General features: G+C 37.0%; 1 protein-coding gene across 3 annotated transcripts in view; it reads right to left on the reverse strand.

The window, feature by feature from the left end:
* Positions 1-22,487, reverse strand: part of Idh3g (Isocitrate dehydrogenase (NAD(+)) 3 non-catalytic subunit gamma) — a 57,835-nt gene that overhangs the window by 17,818 nt on the left and 17,530 nt on the right. For all 3 annotated transcript variants that reach the window (XR_014131827.1, XM_081761683.1, XM_081761682.1), the window contains exons 5-8: positions 18,942-19,132; positions 12,539-12,672; positions 9,609-9,840; positions 2,896-3,082 (exon numbers count right to left, since the gene is read on the reverse strand). Coding sequence is in view for 2 of the 3 variants with exons in the window: in XM_081761683.1 (XP_081617809.1) it covers positions 2,896-3,082; positions 9,609-9,840; positions 12,539-12,672; positions 18,942-19,132 (744 nt within the window). In the remaining variant the exon portion in view is untranslated. The remainder of the gene's footprint in view (positions 1-2,895; positions 3,083-9,608; positions 9,841-12,538; positions 12,673-18,941; positions 19,133-22,487) is intronic.

A 22,487-nucleotide genomic window follows, 5' to 3' on the forward strand; every position in this document is an offset into this window, starting at 1 on the left:
GTCCATAATACCGGGTGAGTAAAAATGATGTTCCCGATTTCGTTAATTCATTATATGAATAGTAATGAGCTTTTCTTGCTAATGTTATTTTTTTTGTCTGGAATACAGCCTCAAAAAGTTTTTTTTTCTCTTTCTATTGCAGAGATGTAGTTACGTAGATGTCCAACAGGAGGCAGTTTAGTCGAAGTGAGCAATATGGCTTCTACAGACCACAGAGCGTTCTGTGTGAATGTTTTTTATGTGACTAAGTATGTTGTGCAAGTTCAACGGCATTTCTATGGAAAGGTTAGGGTATTTGTGCCGCCACATGCTACAACTGTGGTCAAATAGCGTGAGCGCATCACTGCAACTGTGACCGATATCGACCCTGACATGCTAGGAGGAGTTTAGCAGGAACTTGATTATAGACTAAATGTGTGTTGTGTGTCGTCGATCGCATATTGGACATTTATAGTGTGATAGAAAAAACCTGCACATGAGTTTGATATGAGTTGATCAATCAGTGTGTGTGTAATCTCTGTTTACATACGTGTTACTAAAAGCAAATAAATAGATAAATAAAATAAAATAATCATTGAAATTAGTGACATCATTTTGATTCACCCTGTAAATCACATGCCTACTGAACTCATCAAGGTCTACCAAATTAAACATTTGTTCAAGTGGATGACCTTTGGTTCCTAAGTTCAGACCAACAAATTTTGGGTTTGAACTTAACGAAACCTTTAAATGCTGAGTAAATGGAGTATGTACTGAGGTTTGTAAAAATCAATGAAGGACGATCTTTGCCGGTATAGGGAAATGCCCTAGTTAAAATTATAAACTAAAAATGACATAGAAGTCGTCGGTTTACTTTAGATCGAGTATGTTTATTTCATAGAAACACAATACAAAAAGCATTATATACAATATTAATGCGTTTCATACATCAAATACCAAAGTCGGGGCATTAGGCAATGCAAGCGCCAGGATGCAATATTAAACTTGATACACCCTTGTAACTTTTGAACGGACAAAAAGAAAAAAAAAAAATGGAATTTCGTATCACGCAAATATCGGCAAGGGGCATTATTTGGCCTACTCTTAATACTTCAATGTTAACAGTGTTGCCAATCCAATATAGTTTTTTATTACATCACGTTATTATACATTCAAATTAACACAATATCCCAAGTATCATGCAGCGTTGCAAACTAAGGACGCTACAATATTATATGTACCCAAATTTTGATGGCCTCTACAGCAGTAATAATGCAAATGAAACTGACAGGGCAACGTACATCCAAAGTACTTTAGTGTCTGATACTATAATCACGATATGATGGATTTCGAATGAATACGAACAAAGTTACAAAAGATTAAAAATTTGACTTGTTTCAAAACTCTCTATTTCGAAAAACTGCTTAGATGGTTTTAAATACATATGAAGATTAGAATAATGTTAACAGCAAGTTGATATCTCAAACCGTTCTAGATATATAGTAAACACAGTTAAAGTTTGCATCACTGTTTAAATTTGTGTAATTCGGAGGAATTATTGTAATTACACCTACCAAAAGGTATTGTTGTACTGTTAAACAATGTAAATCAAAAATTGTTCTAAGAAGTTTCTACAAATACGCCATTTAAGCAATGTATCAATATATATATATATATATATATATATATATATTCGTACCTTCCGAATGGTTTGAGATGCTGCATTACTGTAAACGGCATTCTAACTTTTATGTCTACTGAAAACGATCTACGTAATCCCATGTGATATTTATCTAAACATTTTTTTCGCAATAAAGTACTTTCTAAGATCAAACTTTGTGTTTACTTGTTCGAAATACGAAATATAATGATCGTAGTATTTCACATTAGGTCCTTAGAATGTGCCTTACCCGTCTGTGTCACCTGCATGATTACTCTTGTAGAACCCTCCAAAATTTGAATAGTTTTCGATGTTTGTGATACTATAGCGTGCTTAATTTGTAACTTTGAACAGCAGTTGTGATATTGTTAAGTTTTAGTTTAATACATAGATTTGAAATATGTAATGACGAGACATAGTATCATTTGAAGAAATAAAATTTTACGTTGGTTAGCAACACTGATAACCATGCAATATCACAGAGTATGCCAAACAATCGCTACCTGTTGATATTTGCATGGTACAAAATTTCAGTGTGTTTCGTCTATAAGGGCGTATCAAGGTAAATGGTTCATCCTATATATATATATATATATATATCTTGGCGCTTGATCACCCAATGCCCCGAATTTGGTATTTGATATACAAAACGCATCAGTACAACCAGATAACCAGTATTTCCAAACGAACATAAAATTATAGTTTCCTTTCGGATACCGAAGTGGTCTACAAGACATTGAAAAATGTACTTCAAACAATTAGAATTAAAGAAAAAAAGTCGTGAACATCAAAAGAGTGTAATATTGGACATATACAAAATTGTTAAGAAACTTCCTGCAAAACCCAGAATAAAGGGAAAAACAGAGAGGAAATGTAATATACTTAGATGACTCGTATGTTACTATATTTCTTGCTCAGATGAGTGGAGAAAATACATAATAATAAACTAGCAGAATAATATATCAATAGGCATAACAAATCAAATGCAGAAATATGCTCTTGTGTATCCGAATGTTTAGTAGTTCGTCTTTTGTAATGAATGTGATCCCTGGAGGGGGAAGACAGTTCTTAATCTGAAAGGAATTAAATTGCTGGTTTTTAAACTAAAAGAAAGGAAGAAATTAATGTGGAAATGTGTTTGTATTTTCGTGTAAAATTACTGTAATTTATAATGTATGCTGAATTACGTGTTGTTTAGCCCAGTATACTACGCTTATACTTCATTCAACGGAACTTTCTCACCAATATATTCTTACCTGGTGTATGTACTCGGTCCTCGTTCACTGTTTTATCAATAGCATGACGAAGAATGTTGGCATGGTAATCGTGCCCTAGATGATCCAGCAAGTCCACAGCAGCGTTCATCATTGCGATTGGATTTGCTATGTTTTTTCCCGCAATGGCTGTACCCGTGTTTCTTGTTCCAGGTTCAAACATAGCGTACTGGTAAGAAACAAATACTAAATTATTACGGACGTATTTCTAACAAAAAAAAAAAAAAAAAAAAAAAAAGAAAAAAAAGAAATCACTGCAGTTATACTACTCCAACTAAATTTCTGTGCTTAAAGAACTGTCTCCTCGTAACCCCCAATTCATTAAACAATCTCTTATTGATGTATATAAAATAATATTTACTTCATCTTTTATGTGACTGTTGTTTGTAATTTCATTTATATACTGTTGCCATCTTCCAATTCGTAATAATTTTTAATATAATCAATTAATTCAATATGCTATTGATACAGTTATGGTTTTCATAACTGTTAGCACGCACTTCTAATGTAAATAAAATAAGATTTATTACTTATTACACCTTTCATGTGCGTATTATTTGTAATTTTACATTTATGAATTCGGCATCTTTAATTGTGTTCAGAGTTAATTGATATTATTTTCAAAATTATTACGAAGCAAGGAAACAAACTGTTAATGAAGCCACCATGTCCTGCATTTTTTCTGTTCCAACAGACGAATGACAAGACCATATCTTTAAATACAGTTTTCTTACAACAGTTACTATATTTCTCATTAGACACACAATTGGAGGCACTGTCTATGTGATTATGGCTATTAACACGATGGCCAATTAAACAGTCTTCCAGTTGTATGGCAAAAAGCCCTTATCGGCTGCTTATAGTAATAAAATATGCTATACACTGAGAAAGAATTAAGAACTCTCATTAGTATTTACTCTAACTGTCCATTGTATACAAACATGATACTGTTAATTGAGTAAGAAACAACAGCAGTTTGATTCAGTGCATTATCTCCTCAATTTAATTTTTATAAACTTGCTAATTCCAACAGAACAATAATCTAAATCGAATATATTCGATATCTTGCGTTTCATATGATATACTTTACTGAGCACGCATCTTACTTTTGACTTCAGTTTAATGGTTCATCTTAATAAATCCACGAAATAGCACGTTCAAATGTGAGTATGCAATACTACGTCAATGCATAAATTAATCATATGAACCTCCTACTCCTACTTAACATAAAACAGTACGTACCAAGCGAATTGCAGCAAAAGAGTTATTTGATTCTTCATATGTATTCTAGTATAATTTTAGTGAAAATGCCATGATTTTACAATGACGTTATCACTAGAGAAAGTCACCAATTATGTTTGTGAGATAGTGCCTGCTACAGCATATTTTGTTATTTATTTTTGAATTTTTACTTTCGAACGATGGAGAAGAAAGTATAGTGATCGTGAACAAAATCGAATTCTAGAATTCAACGGATTTACATGTTTTACGCCCCTACATGCCAGAAAAGCTATTTTTAAATATCTAGCCATAACGTATCCGCATCAAATTTTAATCTTGAGGTTCTTCTAACATTCTCTAATTTTTAAACCCAAAAATAAAGGTAGTTTACTGAACTATGAAAATTGTGATTTTCACGGAAAGCACACTAACTATTTTTATATTTCATTAGCAACCCTATACTATGGTATAAGTCACTTCTCTGGGAAAAAAATACAGAAGGGATAGTTCTTTTTGAACAATTTTCTCGAAAACAACTCAGGTGATTTTGTTCACATTTCATTATTAATCAGATAATACGACATAATTCATTTGTCCTCCAAATATCCAGAAGAGGTAATTTACTCTTGGGAAAAGAGATGAAATCTTTAAGTTTTACGTCCCACGTTTATGCCGGCTAGACTAAAGGAGAAGGTGATGATGAGAAATGAAGGAAATGGTGGAATGGATAAAGTGGGAGAAAACGGGAGAACCCCGAGAAAATCCACGCACACACGCGGTGTTTGTCCAGCAGTAAGTCCACTTGGCACGAGCTGGGATCGAACCAAAGACGCCATACACCAAAGGTGAAAGCTCTGTCACTGAGCCACCGCGGCCTCAATTTACTTTTGCGGAGGTAATTTTTTTCCAGACGATTATCACAAAAACGTCTCAGTCGATATCGTCACATTTTATAAATAAATATTTCACTAATAACAACACAAGTAATTTCTCATGAACAAATAAACAAGGGGTAGTTTACTCTTAAGAGTTTTATTTCGATTTTTTTTCTTTTTTTACGTTTCAGGCTATTTTCTTCATATTCCATAAGTAAATATTTCTTCAATAACCTATAATATTGCATAAGTTACTTCTTATGAAAATATCTACAAAGGGTATTTTATATTGACAAATAGAGGAAACAACCGTTTATCAACTTATTGATTCCTCTATAAGTGTAAATTCAATAATATACAAATATCTGTCTAAAGCAAATTACTTTTAATAAATGATATTACAGCTTCGGCAATATATCATTGCCTTAATCGGATACATTATGAAATAAAATCTAAATGCTACAGCTTATATATATCTCAGAAAATGAGAGGAGATCATCTCTAAGAATTTCATTAAAAGTTTATACTTTTAACGCGAAAGTTTCATCATTGAAAGTCGAGATCTGTATGCAATTAAAACTTTGTTAAATATGAAAGGTCTTTCTTAGAAACGACCTCTCATTTTTCAAGATCACTTATATAAGCCATAACATTTAGAATTCATAATGTGTCTGATGAAGGCAATGATGCATTGCCGTAACCGTAATAGTATTACTTAGTAAAAGTGATTCGGTTTGGTCAGATTTTAGTTTTAATTAAGGCAAAGAAGTTCCCAAGCTAGAATGAGTGGCATTCATACACAAAGAATTGAAAAAACGCACGACTGGACTGAAACACGAAACCGCGATCTTCCAGTTCAGGTATGGCTATTTTAGTGAGCGGAATTGGTAGCGTCATGGTTAACGCATTGGCGCACTACGGGTTCAAGCTCGAGTCTCGGTTCAGTCGTGCATTTTTCCACTCTTTGTGTATCATCTACAATGGCTAATTTACTTTGCGGGAGAGTTTTCTTCAGACCACATTTCCCGCAAAAGCCTTAGAAACCTTGTTCGTGTTTCACAACTAAATCTTTCAGTAATAACTGCGGCATAACAGTGATCTAGTTTACAATACAGAAGCGAGAAAGTTCCGTGTGGTGGCCTGTATCTTCTATTTAAAAAGTATTGCATATTCTATATTAATTTAATTACATATAGTAAAACTAATTTTTATAAACAAAATGAGTGTGGTTAAACGTTAAGAACAAGAGTGGTCTCACGTGTACATCACACGAAAGAGTTTGGTTTGTATGACTTTTTTTTTCCAATATTGAAAGTGCAAGTGATAGTAGATTTCTAATATTTCCAGTCTGAATGGAGGGTTAAGAGAAACGATGATACTTATTCTTAGAATGCTAATTCGATTAGAAGAAACACTTCTCGCTATTTCTGATCGGTTTTGCTCAATACAAATCAATATAGAAACCGAAAGTTGTACACCCGAAAGTGCCCTGGGTTTTAGTAGAAAGTAAAGGATGATGATGAAATGTATTCTTGGAGTGTTTACTCGATTACAGTAAAACCGCTTCACCTTATCTAGAACGCGTTTGCTCTACAGTGATCAGCATTAAAACCAAAAAGTTGATTAATTCCATTCCATTCTCACATAAAAATTACAAGTGACTACTTAACAGACGACTGCTTAAATAAAGCGATTGGCCGTGCTGGTCGATTTAGGATTTCGATTTCTGGGCTCTCGACATCTAAGACCATTTAGCCCGTCACGTACATGAGGGATGACATCCCTCGGTGATCACACTATCCAGGGAAAGGGAAGGATGAAAGGATTGGGGAAGCAAGCAGCCTGGGACCTATAAGTTAGGTACCATCCCGGCATTTGCCTGGTGTGAATGAGGAAAACCCAGGAAAACATCATTCAGGGTGGCTGGCTTGAAAAAGCGATTTACACTTTTTCGACCGAATGCCCCACCGCGAATTGAACCCGGGAACCGTGCTGGTCGAGTCGATAGTAAACTTGTTTCTTGGCTTCAATGTTTCCCGGACATTACGGTTGTGACTTTTCTTTTATCTCTCTCTCTCTCTCTTAGGGTATGTTAACGATAAGAGTCCACAATAAACCCATACCATGCACCACGCATGATCTGCGAGTAAGCATGACAGAAGTCACTGCATTAGTCTATCGTGATATAGTTTGATACGTAACACGTGTAGCTCTATACGTGTCACATATGACAGATCGCAGTTTAACATTTTTTTTTCAGCACTCTAGCTACATGAGACGGGATGTGTGTGCTCAATGATAAAAGGGAGTTCACACGGAACACTTTTGATTTGGAAAACAATTTTGATGTTCTGAAACAAACATATTTGATTTCCCTTTCCATTATACAACTTTTATGAATGTAAGTGTTATTAAACATGAGTTATGAGTTTCTAGTTGGAAAGATAATTTGTTTGTTTGTTTGTATGTTGGGCTTTATCACTGAAGCTATATGAGGAAGACAACTTGTAAGAGAACTGTATGGACTAATTTCCCTCTACCTCCTTTATGTTTACAGTGTAATGTGACTTAATACAGTTCACCTGAAATTTCAGGAATACAGTGAAACCTGTCTATGTTGGCCACCATCGGTTCCATCGGAAAGTGGCCAACTTAGACAGGTGGCCAACTTACAGAAAATAAATGTGATTTGTGTATTTTTAGAATAAGATTTCTAGTATTACTTGATTGTAAAATTTTAATAAGCAGTGGCATGACAGCTACTTATAAATAATGTATATAGAGTAATCATAAAAATATAAGTACTAGAAAATATTACTATAGTATGCGAGAGCGCCGATTTCTCTGTAAATTTGGGGGGGGGGGGCATTCAGATGCAAAAGATATATATATGAAGATTTTAAGACAAATTGCACTCAAATTATACCAAATATTGTATACTCATAAATAAAATAGGGGCCACATGAGCTTTGGGGGGTCCGGGCCCCCTCGGTCCCCCCAGGATCGGCGCTCTTGATAGCATGTTTATTATATATGCATACCTTTCTCTTCCTGAAAACTAGTCTGGTACATTAGATTATTCGGATTGAAAACACAATAACACAAACAACCATGAAATAGAAGTGTATGTACGCAGTTTATTGAAATTGATATTATAGCACACTGAGTTATTAAGATTGAAAACAAGAAAAGCTAAGTTATAAATTGAGAAATTCATATGCAATTTATATGACTTATTTTCAGTTGTTACTGAATGGTGGTTCATTCTAGACATATTTGCTTTATTCTTTTTGGCAGATATGCACATTCTAATATTGTAGTTAACTACCTCTTGTTAATGACATAGAAATGTTTCCTTCGGAGCAAAAGATGTTTTGAGAAAATCTTGAGGTAATTCATATCTCAAGACCTCCGCTACCTTTTGACATGCAGTCAGGTGGCAATAAATGACAATTGAGCTTTAACCTTGAGAATTTTCCGGAATTACTAAAGCTTCCCACTGATGAAAGGAGCCGATATAGCTAATGGTTTTACCGAAACAGACGGGGTAAACAAATACGTTCAACCATTTCCTGAATTCCTGTACGTGCTTTTTTTATTCACATCTTCCTTCACCACCCTTTTATGAGGGTAGTGTTCTGGCCATTGACCTCCAAGAACAAATCGTGCGAATCTATGCTTCTTTGAGTCCAGTCACAAATACAGAACATCTGCCTCTCATATGGGAATTCGAAAGAGTTAAGGAAAATAACAAAACTGTATTTTTCGTGGCCAAGATACGCAGGTAAATTTATCATTATCATCATAGGGTAAACATTGCTTCAGTGTGGCCAACTTCCAAGATAGACAGGTGGCCAACTTATAGAGTAGTAAGTAACGAATGTCTTATGAGAAAATGCAGGTTCAAGACGAACTAGGCCAAGATAAGCAGGTGGCCAACTTAGAGAGGTGGCCAAGTTGACAGGTTTCACTGTATTTTGGGATGATGCTTTGACTGTAAACTTACCAGTACACGATTGATATACTTTGAAATTAAACAAATAAAACGGGCGGGACACGCCACGATCATCAGAAATACTCCCGCGGTGTATAGTGTCCCAGGCAGGGAACGGGAAGAGATTTTTGGGTTAGCAAAGAAGAGAGAGGAATACTATAAAAATAGACTTCACAAATTTAATACAGTATAGGATACGGCTAAATGGCGAGATTGCTTCTGCGGCGATAAACCTTTGAGATTTAGAAACAGAGAGAGATTCGAAGTCATTACCAATAATTAATGCAAGGAAATAAACAGCAAACTAAGCTAACTAGGTTTTCCTTGGTCTATCACATACAAAATATACCACTTCTTCTCATCAACTCAGTAAAAGAAATCAAATGAAAGTACGAAGAAGAATAAAACGTGCGTTTTCGCACCTACCAAAAAATATCAAAATTATTTTGGTTAACTCAAGATTCACGAAAAATTAGGGAAACCTGAAAATGTATCCATTACTAACTATTCCCATGAACTATGTAGCTGCTTCAGCTATATTGAAATCGTGATCATATTGAAATATATTGATACATATTTCATTTACGTTTGGTTTCATTACTTACGTGATCACCGTAATTTCTGCCTGACAAAAGACCTGCACCTCCAACTAAACCACATACAACATTGGAGACAACAGTTCCATACAGGTTCGTCATAAGCATCACATCAAATTGGTGAGGTCTGGACACAAGTTGCATGCAGCAGTTGTCAACGATCATGTCATCGTGCTCAATATTCGGATATTCTTGGGCAATTCTTTTTGCAGTTTCTAAAAACAAACCATCTGAGAGTTTCCTTTCAAAATAAAGAAAGAAAAAAATAACATATAATTTGAAATTAAAACACGTGTAACAAAAAATGTACATTGTGCTATAAAATGCTTCATATGAATTGCTCGTTTGGGGTTTTAAATGCTTTTTTTCAGTAACAGGGCTACATGAGACGAGGACCTACATACAGATTTAGCATAAGAACTATGTACTGGGTAAAGAACCTGGATCTATATTGCAGAAAAGACAAGCAACTGCTTCAAACATGATGATTGAATTGATTTTTCGTCCCATGGTTACACCTAACAGGCTAATAGTGGGAACAAAGTAGGACAAAGCCCAAGTAATGTAGGGTGCTATTCGGATGCTCAACAGCCTGTCGAGGCAGCTGTGGCTCAATACAGAGTTCGCACTGAAATTCCGGTATTAATTTCCCTGAATTTCCATGACTAAGTAAATTTTCCCTAACCCGCGGCATTGCTAACACTGTCATTTGAAGTTAGGTTTAAATTTTATCTTTTTAATTTTTGATCATCCCCATAGCACTCCAACGCTCTCCTCTTTTACTTTTCAAAAACAACATGAGCTTACTTTCTTACTATAAATACTAATTATGAATCAAAGTTCCTGTATACAATACAATAAAACACTAGTACAAAACAATAATTATACATTAACGATATCATTAATATCTCAGCACTCTAAATACACTCATAAACAAGTAAACATAGTACATTATAATTTGTCCTTTTCTTTGACTATCTACAACCAACAAATCTAATATTTCTTTTTTCTTTTGTAGTATTTTATTTTATTTTTATTTATTTTTTTTATTGTTCTTTATCAAGCTTAAAGTTTCAACATTTTTGGCACTCCTCAAACTTCTTTATTTTTAAAGATATTATTTTTTTCAGCCTTTTCTTATCTTCTTTTTGAATCTGTCTTGCTGTCTTGATCCTGTTAGAGTTCATCTGTCGGCAGCTATATATATTGCAAGGATCCGTACACTCACACATACCGGTACTTGTATGACATGATTTTACTACAAGCATACCATAAACATATGTTTTTACCACTTTCGAATAAATAGTAGCAGACGACAGAAGAAAGTCACACCTACACGAACAGACGAAGAAGACCAAAACAAACGAAATTTACGAGGATGGGCCTTAAAAGGAGCGTCCAACAAAGAAACCAGCACCAGTGCCGATCGTTCACCTGCAATCCACATTCTCGAGGTCGTTTTAGGCCAAGATGGTTTAAGCTTCCCGAGGGAGCTTTGTACAAGGGGACTCGATCATACCTCCTTCTAATAGCTTTATGTTAGGAGACACCAATCCCGTCTGAGGCCGCTTTGGGATAAGACACCATCCTGTCAACCCGAGGCAACATGTTGTGCCGAGGGGTCCCTTTCTACCTACTAATAAAAACGCTTATTTAAATTTGTGACAGACTTACAGAAAGATTTATTGAGACTTTGTATAATAACTTTACACTGCTCCCTGATCCTCGAAGCATTTGAAGAATTTCTCTGAAAATTTTAATTTCCTAGGTTCTCCCTGATCTAACATAACTCTGCAGGTCAGCGTGAATCCTACAAGCATGAATCAGCGCTCATTTCTGATGCGCGTAGTCCTTGGTTCAATCATAGCTCGCTCCAAGTGGGTCTTGTTGTGGACAAACACTTTGTGTATAGGATTTCTCGGGTTTCTTTCGTTTCCTCCCATTTTCTTCATTCCACTATTTCGTTCGTTATCATCGCCATTGTCTCTTTCAGCCTCGGTGCAAAATTGTGGGACGTTAAACTAAACTACTAAAATTCAACAATTTTCGAAATACTAATTTTATACAAATAAAAGAACGAAATCATTAAAAGCGCAATACCAGAGTCATACGAAAATTAAAATTTTACAAATACAATAACTATTATATATGAAGAAATACTGAAGAAACTAAATAAAAACACTGAGCTTTCAAGACTAAATGTCTAGTTATCGAGAGTGGAAACAAGAGCGAATTAGAAAAAAAAATAATAATAATAACTACAAGCAGAAGTCCGGGCGTGTGTTACTATTGGCCACATTCAATACTGGGATACAATGATACGAAAGAACATGTAGCCAGGTCGAAGTCTGACTAGAAACCAAGAGAAAGCGCTAGAAAAAAATTAAACGAAATCGTTCAGTTTAACGTCCCACGATTATACCCTTTTAGGCTAAGGGAGACGATGATTAAGGCAAGTGAATGATGATGGAATAATTGGTGGAATAAGAATGTGGGAAAAAAAGGGGGTACCCCGAGAAAACCCACGAACACGATGTTGTCCACTACAAACTGACTTGGCCGGGTATCAAAACCAAAGACCCCACGTACCAGAGGTAAGCGCTCTACCACTGAGCCACGGCGCCCCCTGAGAAAACGCTAAAGAACGGGGGAAGGGAAAAAAGATGGCATTCATAAAATCACTGCAGAGAAACTATACATATAATGATGGTAATATAAAATCGTGGATGGAGTAAGATACGAAGGTCAAATAACGGATAAAGCAGTAATAATGGAAATTAAGATAGCATCGGTGAAGGAAGTTAACGAAATGCACTAAACAGAAAAATTATACCAGTGACAATGAACATACACTTCTAAATATAACATAATCTACATCGATATAACGCACAGAATGCCCTGAAAGCATTTCTCGAAACTTTCGAGAAGACTTTACTTACATAATATTTGCTTTGTGAATAATTGTGACCTTCTTCCTTCCGTGTTTTGAAGCATATTCAAAGGCATATCTTGCTACACGTTCTGAGTTCTCCGCCGTTACAACTTTGAGACTCTCAATGACTCCCCATACACTCTAAAATATACAATAAATTTAAAAAATAAAAATAGTAAATACGTATAGTTTGATGTTCAACTTGATTTACATTATACTATTTAATGAATTTCTTTACAACACAACTACTTATTGTTTAACGGAGCATGATAATAGTAAGAAAAATCGTAATGATAAAATGAACACTATTCATATATCAAGTGTATTCAACATATCAAAAATTTATAGTGATCGAAATTTTGTATCGCTGCGGCTCATCGGCAACTGAAATACGCATAGTCGTAAAAGATCGTCCTTGATTTGATTTTTTTTTCTTAGACTGACCTTTAATTACTATTTTAAAAGTATCTGTTACGTTTTTATTATGCTAAAGTAATTACTTTAGGACTCGCTGATTCTGCATAACTTAGGAATCAGAAGCCTGCACAATATGTTTCAAATGCTTGTATAGCAGGTCAAGGTCTAATACCATGTCCTATATATATATATATATATATATATATATTGAGTGTTCTGAACATGGCACCTACGGACTACAGAACGTTATTCTTACAAGCCAAAATCAAGCAAATATATACATACAGGGTGTAAAGGAAGGTTGTTTACAACGCTTGGGAGGTGATTCTACAGATGAAAACAAGTAAAAGTGTCTATGTAACACAATGTCCATCTCGGCCTCCTAACCGAGTTAGGACGTCCAAAAGGGTAGGAAAATGAACTCTGAAGGCTAATTCTGGCAAAACGACAAGAGATAGAAGGGCGGTGTTAGGCGGCCCACACAAACTCTCAACATGGATTATCCAAAGATACTAAGATTAGATGTGTACAAGGCGAGCGCAAGGGATTTCCCAAAGGATGCGAACGTTATGAGGGCAAAGTGAGGTGAGAGGGTGTGTGTGAAGTGTTCATGCATACAGAAACGAATAGCTGAAGTGTGTATGCGTATTCAAGATGGCGGGAGACGTGCGTGGTTGCATAACCGTACAGGAAAAAAGCGCAATTTCGACAGGTTTATTCAAAGCATGTATTCGAGAAAGCAGAAAAGGCAGTCCGACAGTGGGGCAGGGACATACAGCGCTCTACATAGGGTCAACAGTTGTGTAGTTAGAAAGCGCTAATAGAGAGGTGATGCAACGTTCATGACAGAGGAACCGAAACCGGTTCCGGTGATAGTACTCGTAAAAGATAAGCTTCAACTGATTACTACAATTGCAATACAAACAGCAAGAATGGAAAACTGAGTAGTTAAGGTTGAATTCGACCACTGCGTTAGAACGTAAAAAACATTTGAGGATATTTATGACGAAACTATGGATCACACAAAGTTGTGAATTCGGATAATCGTATATTACCTATGCATTAAGCTCTGCATTGAAAAAAGTAAAATATTCCTAGTCATTGCCATTGTTGTATAAAAAGAGCATTTGAATGAGAAGTTACGGTTTTCGATAATGAACTGAGCTTGAACAGTGATTCTACTCGTCTCTTATTATTAAAGCAAGTTTTATTTAGTAACTAAGCTTCTCAAACTGTAGTTAGAAGTATAAAAGATATTGCGAGACTGAACAATGTTAAACTACTTCTTATTTCGACGAAATTATCCACACAAATGGAGTGTTCTTCAGGTGGAATTCACTCGCAAAGAGATTTACACAGTGCGGCAAGATGCCGAGACACAGCAGCAGTGGGAACTGGCATCCGGGATTGAACATGTGGGTGAAAGGGCAATTTGATTATCATTTAAGTAATAATAATAATAATAATAATAATAATAATAATAATAATAATAATAATAATAATAATAATAATAATAATAATAATAATAATAATAAAGTATCCTCTCGCGTACTTGACGCGTCGGGCAACCAACAGCGCCCACTGTTTTATGACGCAGTAAAACACCTCTAAAGCGAAAAGTTACCAGGTGATTTAGGTATAGCTTTCTGAGGAGTGTCGGAAATTTGGCAACCTTGCCTGTCATTACGAAAGGAAGAACCAGAGTTCTTTATAACCGACAGACTATGGCTTAAGTGTGGTCGCGTTTCTTAAGCGTCACGTCTAGCCGGATGTTTACTATTTATTAACATAATTTGATACACTGCAAATCAATTATTCCAAGTTTTATCCACGACATGACAAGGTTATTGTGGAATTTAGGGACTTCCCATTGCTGAGTAAGGTTCCTCTAAACGCTCCCCAGAACGTTTCTCGGTTTTTGAAAACTGTGGGAAAACGAAAGAAAGTAGTCGAATTTTGAAACTTCGGCCACACTGTGATCATGGAACTCTATGAAGTGATCTTAAATAACTGATTTCCAGAAAAGATATTCGCTACCTTTTAGGGCAGCCAAATGATTGTCATAGGCTGTCCTATCAAATGTCTCAAATGTTATTTGATTCGTTTCTTAGTTTATGAGTACCATAACTACTATCTGGCCCACTTTCCAAAACCTGAATATTGTATTCAGTTTTCACACGAATTTCATAAATCGGGGAGAAAAGTTGTGCGGAGCGTTTAGAAGGGCCTTAAGTAAATAGCAGAATTCTATGCTTAAGTATCGAGCCTTTTAAGGTAAAACACTGGAAGGAAAATAATTCAACACGAAGACATTAGCGCTGATTTTGCATTCATCTATTTTATCCACACCATGACAAATCATCCAGATTTATTACACACCAAAGATGTTCAACGTTCATGCTACACGTAGTCGCAAAGGTGAGTTTAGGAGCTCAGTTTCGTTTGCGGATCCAGAAAAAAGAAAAAGACAAACAAACTATCTTCACATGTAACCAGAAATACATTTGTAGATTAATATATAATTACAGTACTTCTGAAAAAAAAAATCTTATCACTCGTTAATTTTGCCCTGCACAAACACCACTATGAATGACAGGATCCGTATATGTGTAAGTTTCTCCATGATTCAATACGAAATTGCGTCCCCGGGCTGCAAGTGACGTAGTTTCTTCGTTCACTAAGCAGCATGTGTGGTTCTGTCTCTGGTTTGACACTAGGTGGCGTATCTAATGCATAGGGCTCGTAACTGAATTCCACAACTAGTTGGAGCTGCATTGATAGTTGATGCCGTCGAGTAAATGCTAGTTTGGTGCTTCTGTGTGAGTGTTTGTGTACGTGTGTGTGTGTTCGCGTAAAGTGTATAAGGGCCTCAGTGTATAGAATCGGGCAACTGATAATTCGCACGTGAATGATAGTAGAAACAATAGAAACAATAATCATTTAAATAGTTTTACCGCTTATCATTGTGGTACTCCCAGAACCATGAACGACAGTGCAACTGATAGAATGGCGGACTGAGCTTTCTGATATGCATCTCATATATGGCAAGGCGAGAAGTAACAGCCGGGCGGCAAGGCATCTGTATGAAGAACGGTTCCCGAATAGGAGATTACCGTCGCACGTCTTCTTTCAAACCACCGATCGCCGACTTCGGGACACAGGATCACTACAGAAACCCCGACAAGAAGTAGGACGAAATCGAAGTGTGCGAACTGTTGCATTTGAGGAAAACGTGCTGGAAGCATTTACGTCTCATCCTGAAACAAGCACGCGCTCCGTAGGTCAGGCGCTAAACACAAGTCATACGACTGTGTGGCAGGTTGTGCACGAGGAACGAATGCATCCTCTTAAGTTTCAAAAGGTTCATGATTTATCCCCTGCAGACTTTCAACCGCGTGTGGACTTCTGTCAGTGGTTTCTGCAGCGCACTATTGCTGAGCCAGACTTCCCAACAGTTATTTTATGGACGGACGAGTGTATATTCACCAGAGCAGACGTACTAAACGGCCACAACAGTCATGTATGGGCTGAGGATAATCCTCACGCAACCATTGTGCAGCAGCATCAGCACAGGTTTGCTGTGACTGTCTGGTGTGGCATCATACATGACTACCTGATTGGACCGTACATCTTACCTAATCGTCTGACTGGTGGTAATTATCTTACCTTTTTGCGTCAGGTCTTACCTCTACTTCTTGAGGATGTACCCCTTGCATTGAGACAGCGGCTCTGGTTCCAACATGACGGCGCGCATGCTCATTTTGACCAACGTGTACGGATATTCCTGCATGAAACTTTCGGTAATCGATGGCTTGCTAGGGGTGGTCCAATATTATGGCCACCTCACTCACCAGATCTCACACCCATGGACTTCTTTCTCTGGGGTGAAATGAAACGGATTGTCTATGAAACACCTGTCCAAACAGCCGAAGAACTCGTGACTCGTATTTCGATTGCTGCGGCGCGAATTTCCGATATACAGGAAGTATTTAGCCGTACCAGGCAGTCTGTTATTAACCGATGTCACTTATGCAATGCTGCTCATGGAGGACAGTTTCAACACACACACACTGAGTGTCTCGATGAATCTTTCTACGCATGGGCACAGAACATTGAGAGGCACATGACATATTCTACATATGCATCTGTAATATTTAGGGAGGTCATTGTAGTTTGATGTATGTCCATTTGAGACAACAGGTAGCTAGTAACCTGCTGGTAGTGACGGTGCTAATACTAACACTAATAATAAATACTAATACAATAATACATTATTTTTATTCGTATTCCTCAGCATCATCTTCTCCTCCTCCTCCACCCTCTTCTTGTTCTTCTATTATTATTATTATTATTATTATTATTATTATTATTATTATTATTATTATTATTAAATGCTTATCGAATTGCCCTTTCACTCTCCATGCGCAGAATCACACGTTGAATCTTGGATGCCAGTTCAAACTTTTGCTGTGCCTCGGCATCTTGCCGTACTGTGTGAATCTCTTTACTCAGTTTTTCATTATTTTTGTTTGTATTGCAATTGTAGTAATCAGCTGCAGCTTGTCTTCTACGAGTACTATCACCGGAACTGGTTTCGATTCCTCTATCGTGTACGTTGCATCACCTCTCTATTAGCGCTTTTTAATTACACAACTGTTGACCCTATGTAGAGCGCTGTATGTCCCTGCCCCACTGTCGGACTGCTCTTTCTGATTTCTCGAAAACATGCTTTGAATAAACCTGTCGAAATTGTGCTTCTTTCCTGTACGGTTATGCAACCACGCACGTCTACCGCCATCTTGAATACGCATACACACTTCAGCTATTCGTTTCTGTATGCATGAACACTTCACACACGCCCTCTCACCTTACTTTGCCCTCATAACGTCCGCGGCATGCTTCGCATCCTTTGGGGAATCCCTTGCGCTCGCCTTGTACACATCTAATCTTAGTATCAATCCATGTTGAGAGTTTGTGTGGGCCGCCTAACACCGCCCTTCTATCTCTTGTCGTTTTGCCAGAATTAGCCTTCAAAGTTCATTTTCCCACCCTTTTGGACGTCCGTAACTCGGTTAGGAGACCGAGATGGACTTTGTGTGATATAGACATTTTTACTTGTTTTCGTCTGTAGAATCACATCCCAAGCGTTGTAAACAACCTTTCTTTACACCCTGTATATATAATTGTATACCCTTCGAGACCTCGTCTGGAGATGCAATTAGTATATATGGCAACGGCACAGATAATGAATAAATCTACCAATCTATCAAAAAATAGTAACATTGATTTCTTCCAGATGTCAGTTAAAGTCGATAGGCATTGACACCAGTACCACCTATTGGCGTAACAATCGATGTACGTGCTTGATGTATTAATAGACCATTGGTAATGGTTCCAAGTTAATCTACGACGTTGCCACATAGTAAAAATGTTAATTTCCGATAGCGGCTGATGGAGGGTGAAGGGGGTATGCGATTATATAGCATTTTTGCTTTATTTTGACCTGAAGAACAGCGCTCTGTTATCTGAGGGCGTTATTTTTGGAACACTTGTTGTATAATGTCCGTGATGTTTCAGGGAAAAATCAAATCAAGAACGCAAATTTATAGCTGCGTTATTCAAATTCATTTTATAGCTGTTAAGCTGTTGTTTTCATCGGTAAAATTTCTCAATCCTCAGATCTGACCAAATTAACAGCTTTACTTTACGTGAGTATGCATCATCATACACAAGCTTTCATGTTTTCACTTGCAAGTAAAAGAAATGAGAGGTTTATAAACGTTTTAGTCGCTCGAGACGTAGAAATATATTGGTGACACTTGAAAAAATGTAAGTTTGGGACAACTAAATGTACTAACAGCAATCGTATGTCACATTAAACGGAATTTAGCTCAAAAAACAATTAGTAGATCTAATATATATAGTTCACGAAAGACGATGAAAGATCTCTCATCCTCCCTTTCGAAAACGTAATTAAATAATCTTATACTTACTTGATGCTCTAGCATAGCATATTCTCCTTCAGTGTTTTGCCTAATGATCATTATATCGACGTCTTTGTGACGAGTAACAACGCCTGGATAAGATTTACAGTGGACTACATTCACGAAGAGATCGAGTTCGTTTCGTAGCGCTACGTTACGTGACAAAACTCCTGGTTCAAAACTTCGAGTTTCGATATTACCTGTAACAAACAATAAAATGCAATTACGAAAGATAATCTTTCCATAAGAAATCTACGATGCATTTTTCTTTGTAAGTTCTCACCAGTTAGGAGTATAGTGTCTCGGACATTTTGGAAACGCTTTTTATTCCTGTTAAACAATAAATGTACAAGGTGTTATTGAACTCAGTGCCATAAATTTAGAAGGTGACTGTACTCCAAAATGAGAAAAAAAATGCTCGTATAAACATGTCCTAAAAACCTGGATTTGAACAAGAAAAAAAAAATAGAGCCTCACAAAAACTGAGTAATTGGCATTTTGGCCTTCGCTTGTATAGCCTGTGTCATGTAGAAATGATGGTTAGTTTTATTTAATTAAATGTATGACTAATGCTAGTTATAGTTAAGGGAGAAGGAAAGTAACAACTAGAACCACACCATTCTGGAATTTGTCTAGTGAAAAGAAGGTATCTTTGGAAGGATGGACGGTGAAAGAGTCACGACATATGAAAACTCTGGAAATCTAAAGAAGAACATTCGAGGAAAGTGAGCTGCTGGAGGAGGAAACGCGGCAGTAGAGTGGAGCCTGATACAACAGTTAGTTTAACCCGGCAGTGCAGTGGCGTCTTTCATGCAGACAGGTGTGGTTCATTTAGTGTGCAAAGGGGGGGAGGGGGGGGTCCCGTTGGGTAACATGTATACATATTCGCTGCACAAGCTGATATACACTTGTGTTATACAAGGGAATACGGTTGCCACCCGACAATTGTATGGAGAAAAGTAGCCACACAAGAGACTACCCAACCGGCGCCGCTTCATTGCCATTGATCGTTGTCTGTGAGAAACGAACGGTGGCGGTGAGTAGGAACGAGACAGGTAGAACAAGTACTAGGCGGACTTAAGAATATGGACAAGTTTATGAATATTTCACCAAAAATTCTCAAACATGCACACGAATCATTGCGCAAGAACAGAATGTGAAATATATATATATATATATATATATATATATATATATATATATATATAGGACGTTACCACACGATATTCTCTTCAATCCTTTCATGTGCAACAAGTCCACGCTATGGGCGAAGTTAATTTTGCACCACTACAAGAGTTTGTCCGGTGGATTTCTTAACCAATGTGTGACTACCCCAACTTCTCCCAAACCTATGGTATTTACCGATAAGGCACACTTTACACAGGAGGGTGCTTTTACTTCCCGCAATAGCCATGTGTGCGCCGTGGATAATCCATACGGTGTTCGGCAGCGAAATTATGGGGCAGCAATTGTGCGGCAGCAATTGTGGGGAATTATCTTCCCGGCACTCACATCTTACCATGACATCTGGAGGTCTTGCAAAAAAAAAAAAAAAAAAAAAAAAAAAAAAAAAAAAAAAAAAACTGAGTTTTACGTTCCACGGTTATGACGGTGAGGCTAAAGAAGACGGTGATGATGAGAAATGAATGAAATAAGAAAGTGGGAGGAAACGGGAGTATCCCGAACACGGTGTTTGTTTACCACGAAGGCCACACGGCGCGAGCTGGGATCGAACCAGGGACCCCAAGCACCGGAGGTGAACGCTCTACCGCGCCCCCAGGAGGTCGCGCACGTCGCAGGTCCCAGGAGGTAGTCGGATTAGCATAACTACTCAAGGGCATACTTCTGCAAGTGCGCACTAATATGTGATTCCAACAGGCCAGTACTCCCTCACCCTTCGACCGCCAAGGCCGAGCGTATCTACGGTACTAACGTTCTTCCGGCAGCAAGTAGTTGGAAGGGGAGCCTCCTCCGCACTATACCAACTCGTCTCCCCTACACTTTTTCAGGGGGAGGGGGAGGGGTGAAGTGCCATGAATGCTAAACACCGGTGAACACTTCGGAGGAACTCACCAGGATGCTCTTATGAGCATCTCAAGAGCATTTGACATCATTCAAGAAGAAAGTGAACTCTTTCCCACAATGATAAAACATGATAATTATAGACGTTGTAATGAAGTTAGGGCGAACATTTCCAACACTTGTTGTGAGTGTACCAAGGAATAAAGTTCCACACACGACAATTAATCTCGAAGTTATGTATCCAGTGAGGCTACAAACATTTACAGAAAAGAATTTCCTGACTTTTCCCGGTTTTCCGTTATGTGTAATTAGGCACACAGACTTTCCCACGTTGGTGGAGAAACAAGACAAAAAAAAAAAAAAAAAAAAAAAAAAAAAAAAAAAAAAAACGTAAAAACGATGATACATAAGTAATATACTTTTCTCTAATTAACTAAAATATGGAGTAATAAAAGAACAAATACAACGTATATTATTATGAAATCACAGAAGAATGATTTAATAAACATTCCTGTACAAAGCAAGAAATTACATATCTCTGAACTTTTACTCTGTAACATTAGTCATATAAAAGTTTCGTTACATATGAAAGGAAAAATTCACAGAGAGACATTTCGAAAAACGTAGATGTATGTACATAAAATTGGCTGCGGTATATTAACGACATTTCTTAAAAATCAATAATAATAGTTAATTCATTTCATTTCTTGAACGGCTTTATTTGCTCACCAAATTGCGCACATAATTAGTTCATTATTTTACTCTTCTTAGGTTCAAGATCGTTCAGAATGATCTTTACTTTCCTGTCTTTAACTTCTTTTTCTATCTTTCCTCTTCCCCTCGTCGTTGATTTATTACTTCTGCAAAACGAGTACGAATCATGGATTTCCTTATGGAAACACCGATAACATCGGGACTAGTAAGAGCGAAAAAAAAAAAAAAAAAAGGTTGGCACTGTCCGTGCTTTGAAAACGAATTTACCATTTCATTGTTGATGCAACTGTGGATGATGTATTAAGATGATATTCCACTGCACAAACGAAAAGATAAAGATAACGCGGTCAGCTGCACAACATCAGTTTGTTACATACCGTTAGTGGAAAAAACAGATAAGTTTCTAAGTTTGAAACTACCAATTAAAAAACAAGCATTCAACCACATCTCAAATTATCTTGATATTTTCATTTTTAATGTCTTTAAACATCTCATTTTTCGAAAATAGAAATTCACTGACTTTTCCCTGTGTTCTCAAATTCCTTGACATTTTCCAGTTTGTCGCCACCCTGGTATCCTATGCCTAGTGGTACTTTATCCTGACATTGTTGTGACTTTATCCTGACTTTATCGGTCATCCGCACACCTATTATGATGTTGCATAACATCCTTTGTGCCTACTGTTTTCAAAACTATCTGCCATCTCGTAAGTCGCTTAGCGGGTTTGTACAATTATTAAGTCCCTAGCGCTCATATGCTATATTTTACGACATCATTGGTGTTCCGATTATTGTTCGTCAAGGGATGTCAAACCTTCGC

Source organism: Thermobia domestica, chromosome 6 (genome assembly GCF_964235325.1).
Source record: "Thermobia domestica chromosome 6, izTheDome1.hap1.1, whole genome shotgun sequence".
In the NCBI taxonomy this organism is placed as follows: Eukaryota; Metazoa; Arthropoda; class Insecta; order Zygentoma; family Lepismatidae; genus Thermobia; species Thermobia domestica.